Source organism: Guyanagaster necrorhizus (assembly GCF_019112545.1).
Source record: "Guyanagaster necrorhizus MCA 3950 unplaced genomic scaffold BT62scaffold_20, whole genome shotgun sequence".
Taxonomy (NCBI): domain Eukaryota; kingdom Fungi; phylum Basidiomycota; class Agaricomycetes; order Agaricales; family Physalacriaceae; genus Guyanagaster; species Guyanagaster necrorhizus.
In genome coordinates, this window is record NW_025064899.1 from 108,544 (window position 1) to 113,986 (window position 5,443).

Sequence of the window (5,443 nt, forward strand, 5' to 3'; positions counted from 1 at the left end):
AGTTGTGTGCTTCATTGACAATGACACTGAAGAAACTCCTTGATCATATTGGCTCATAACCCAATGAATTCATCTTAGGGGGGCAGAGAGTCAACACCAATTCAGTCTTAGACTTTGTAATCCACAAATTGTGATGTGCTAATTGACTGATGCTCTGAAACCCATTTGAAATTCATTATCAGTGAGCTAAACTGAAGTGAATAATCCAATGCTTACACTATGGCTTGCCACAATCACAATGTGGCATTTGTTCTGCTTGGATAAATCAATGGTCTTGTTGAACTCATCCCATCTCTGCTCCATCATCAGCATGACAAAAATGTTGATGATATGAGGATGGAATCACTGCCTCAACTTGCCCATGATCTGCTCTATAATAGTACCAGGGACCAAAATGAGATGCAGTGCATCAGGAATCTGTTTACAGCTACAGAAATATAGTAATTGTGCTAGAATGTTATAGTTAATATGAAATGTATAGGACCATGAAGAGAAGGGGCTCCCTACTGGGATCATACTCACTGAGCACCAGGGGCAGTTCCTTGCCAAGCTTCTGCATCCAATAGCATAACATTATAAATGCCAGCAATCCTATCATTTGGGTGGTCTTGCTTAGACCCACCTCATCAGCAAGGAGAATTCCTGGGACACTATTATCTTCCAATTTCATCATTCATAGCATGTTGACCATCACTGTTATGTAAATAATTTGATGCCACATGATGTTCATCACCTTGTTGTCTTCATCACCACTAGGAGGAATCTTGGTGATATAGTCAGGGTTTTCCTAGTAATCAATAAGAGAAGTGTTAATGAATAGATTAAATTCATTGGGATAGCTATTGTCCTATTAAAGCCTTTCAGTGAGCACCTTATTAGTAGTTTTTGACTAAGACTCTACACCCAGGTCTCCACATTCCTTCCATTTCTTCCACCTAATAAGACTGGAGTGTGAAGAGAGGCCTGGATTGATGTCAATGTCATGTTGTTCAGCCTCCTCCTTGTTGCATGTGCTCTGAATAGTCTGGAGCCATAAAGCAAGGTCCTCATGGAGCATCACTATTTCCTCTTCAGTGGCTATAACAGCAATCCTTCAGTTCATTATACATCCAAGGATGTCTGCAACATATGTCAGATATGCAGAGCACTGCATAAAATGTGAGACTTACACTGTGAACTCTTTTTGTTTTTCTTTAATTCCTCCTGAGCCTCTACCTTCAAAAGTGCCTGTTCAAACTCGCCCTTCCTCTGTTCATATTCTGCCAATGCAGCCTTATCCTGCTCCATTGCCTCCCAACTGATGTACTTCTCATATTTCTCAAGAGCATTTGCAATCTTCTTTGCATCTTTCAGGTTGATTTGGCCATTGCCAGATTCAAACACTGACAACATTAGTAGGAAACAAAATAGATATAAAGAGCACACATATTTCCAAGCAGCATTGAGCTCCCTCTTCACCTCAAGTCTGCACATTTCTGTCAGGCAGTGATTCTTGCATTGACATTTGATATAGTCCAATATCAATGAGTGGATGAGTTGCTGGAACTCCTCTCATATGCAACCCAACTCACTGTCCTCAAATGCTTTGCCAAATATGCTTTCTGCAATTTCTGCCTCTTTCAATCCAAACATTGTAATTGTAACAAATTTTGCATTCCCTTTCTTTGCAGCTATCTGATACATTGCCTTGATGTTGATACTAGTATGAAGAATAGCATAGTTGTGGGTGATTCTGAGCTTTGACATTATGCATGATTTTGACCACCAGTTTTGGTATGTGATATAATCTTGGAGAAACATGTTGGCACCCTTTATATTGACACAAGTTATAGCCTTATCCCAAGGGAGATTTCTGATGTGATTGGCATCAAAGCTAGGGAATCCAAACTGCTGCTGCCATGTTTCCTCATCAAACAGGTCAGAATACAATGCAAAAATGGCAGCAAATAGAGCATGAGATTTCTGTGCAATGCAAGGCATTTTGAAGATGAGCAGTGATACTGAATGGCAGAGTGAGAATCAACTTTTTTGAAGGAAGAAAGAATAACATATATGTGACACTCATGCCCTATATATATAGCACTGTGGCATATGAAGCTTGATGCTGATAGTGGGATTTATCTCATAAAGATTAAAATTTTTTTCTTTGATTCTAGATGTATCAATATCAAAGATCAGCATTGAGACATCTGAAAATATATTTGATAAGAAGTGTAATTAACCCTACTTGGTATATGCAGCTTCTTATGCAGCTTCTTCTTTTTCAAGAATCCAATCAATCAATAACTGCAGTTGCTGCAGTTTTTTGAAAAAATATTCAGGGAAAAGATTCAGACATGTTCAGTGATTATCAAGGTGGAACATATTCAAAAAAATAATTGTATGCTGCAATACATCATCAGTGGAAGCAGAATTTTACCATCCTATATTTAATGCAATTATAGCTTTGATTGCACAAATTACTTTTTGGCTGTTGTGCTATGCACCCTGCCAAATGTTCAATCATATCATACAGCCACTTAATTATCTTTTATCTGATCAATGAACTTCATCATGGATTGATAGCTAGCAGCATCAATGTCAACATGCTGTGGGTGCTAATATCACTTGATTGTGATTCTCTACTTCTGCATTCACTCCTCTGCCTCTTGTACTCAACATCTATTCTCACTCTCTAGCATGATCTATGCCCATTCCATCCACTCCACCAGCCAATCACCATCTCCAACCTTAATGCTGAATTCATGCCATGAAGATTGACCTTTGGATGAACCACAGCATTGCTCAGAGACAAACCAATGCACAATTGGCAACATTTAAGTCAGATCTGATGAAATATGTAAGAGTGCAAGAGCAGGAGATCAGAGTGCAGTTGAGGTATATGCTGATGGACTGGCTACTTCTGTAAGTGCTATATGCACCTGTCATGATCTGATTAATTTTAGATCAGAAAGTTAGATCACAGGTCTGATCTTCATTGGATGATCTAGGGATCAAGTTCAGGAATTAGAGTCTGGGTGATCCACTGCACAGTCAGCAGTACTGGTGACCATTCTCTCTGTGGGAAAACACAATAGGAGGACAACACTGGAAGAATAAGTATCCAGTATAAACTTCAGTGGCTGGAGGATGAGACACTGTAATATGAGTTTTATCATTCTATAGACCAAAATTATCTCTGATGTTTTGCAGGAGCACAGAACACTTTATTTTGATGACACAACCATAGCTGTTCATTTCTTGATAATTGCCATACATATTTTGTACTTAGCATTGTTACATTCCTGTAGCATACTTGCCAACCATATATCTTGACAATGTAGACTTCCATACCATACTATAGTTATTGCTATACCTAGCATACAATCATTCTCAAAATGTAAAATAAATCTGTAGCATACTGAATGTTATTTTGTACTCAAGATTTCTTAATGAGAGCCATATTCTGCTCTCCATGTGAAAATTGGTGATTTACCACAGAGTGGATGCACTCACTATAAGATTCTCAATGACAAGAATGGACATATTTCAAGATTCAGTCATGTACTGTGGACTGGATGCAAGCCCTATGCTGTTTCTAAAACACAAAAATGGATATATTTTGAGAATTAGTCATGTACTACAGACTGGATACAAGGCCTACACTGTTTCTAAAACACAAAAATGAGCATATTTCAAGAATCAGTAATGTACTGTGGACTGAATGCAAGCCTTACAAGATTCCAAAACACAAGAATAGACATATTTTGAGATTTGGTAATGTACCATAGACTGTACATGCTACCTACACAAATTCTAAATTGCAATAATAGGCATATTTCAAGATTTGGTCATGTACTGTAAAAGAATTATGCTCCTCATGTCTATGTCACATGCAAATGGGCATAGACTTCATGTACTGTGAAACAGATATGCCCCCTATCCAAGCACATGGATCATGCACAAGAGAGACCACTGTGCATTTGCAGTACCAGCCTGTGCATGGTCCATGCACTGAGTGAGGCATCTATTGCATTTTGCAGTCCCACCACTGCTGTTCTGTGTACTGCTGCTGCTTTAAACCCTAACTTAGGGTTGCTTCTGAGGTTTTTCTGAGAAATTCATGTACCATCATCTACCTATAAGCATGAAATCAAATGATACTGTCAAAAGATCCACAGGCTGAGATAGAACAGCTCAAGCATCTCAAGCTTGACATGATTGTGCACTGGTCATTGATGTTCTTGATGTGTTATCATGGGGTTCTATTGAAAGAGATGCATGACCAAGTCTGATTGTGATAATTTTGAGTTGCTAACATAGTTACAGGCAGTAAAACAATTTTTGAAGGAGTTGATTGATGATGAAAAAAATAAGGCTGAGACACAGAAGTTAGAGTCATTGAAGATAACAACAGATGAATGGAACAGACTGCAGTCCTTCACAACACTTCTTTTGGTGCATGTGGCCCATGAGCTGGGTATAGACTCACTGCCTCAAAAGTTTGAGGGAGTAGTGGCATGTACACTGGGCCTTTGCTAATGGGCTTTCTATTACAGCTTTTTGATGATGCTCAGCAAGAATTCTCTGCTGAAGGGTATCCCACCCTCTGCCTTGTTATACCTGCACTCAAGCAACTCTATCACAATCTCAGAAAATGCCTCAATGCTCTGGAATATGCCCTGTTTCCTGAGGCCATTCAGGTCAGCCTAGCTACTATTGAACACCATTACTCTTGTGTCAAAAACTCGGATGCCTATATCATTTGTTCAGGTCAGTGAAGCACTCTGTATTCATTCATCATATATCCTTATGTCATTTTTTATCAGTTCTTGATCCATCTCAGAAGATATCTTGGTTCAACAGTGAATGAGATGAGACCACATGCAGCAAAGCCTAGAATCTTGTTTGGAATAAGACATGTGTCCAAGTGAAGTTCTGTTTTTATTGTGACTGACATCACATAGTTCAAAGCTCACTATGATGCAATGTATGGAATCACAGAGGCTCCTCTAAAATTGCCTAGGATGTCAAAAAAGAGGGAAAAGATAAAGCACCTTCTCTCAGTCTCTTATGATAAAGCCCCAGTGACTATCTCTCAAAGATGGGGAGAACAGTTCAATGAGTATATAAACATGAAGGATCACTTGAATGAGGATCAGTCTATTGTGACATGGTGGAGTGTACATCCTTTTTTTCTATCCATGCCTATTTCATTTGTTAAGATTGTGTAGTTGAACTCAGAGCATCTTCCCATATGAATAGCAATAGTGCTCAATTATCTATATACATTGATATGTTGCCAGTGTTGGGTACCTTTCTTAGTATAAAGGAGATGCACACAAGTGATATCACCCAACTACTTTTCCCCTTTAGCATGAACTCTGACCAGAATGATGACAGTTTCTTTCAGGGATCAGGATATACAAGTAGCTTGTTCACTGACAATGAAGATCAGGAAGAA

General features: G+C 38.8%; 1 protein-coding gene across 1 annotated transcript; it reads right to left on the reverse strand.

The window, feature by feature from the left end:
- Positions 1–1,093: 1,093 nt before the first annotated feature.
- Positions 1,094–1,392, reverse strand: BT62DRAFT_1008506 (uncharacterized protein; the record flags this gene model as incomplete). The annotated part of the gene is made up of 2 exons (XM_043177450.1): positions 1,094–1,119; positions 1,170–1,392. 2 exons carry the CDS (start codon positions 1,390–1,392, stop codon positions 1,094–1,096), a joined length of 249 nt encoding a protein of 82 aa, XP_043037349.1.
- Between the last annotated feature and the right edge of the window lie 4,051 nt (positions 1,393–5,443).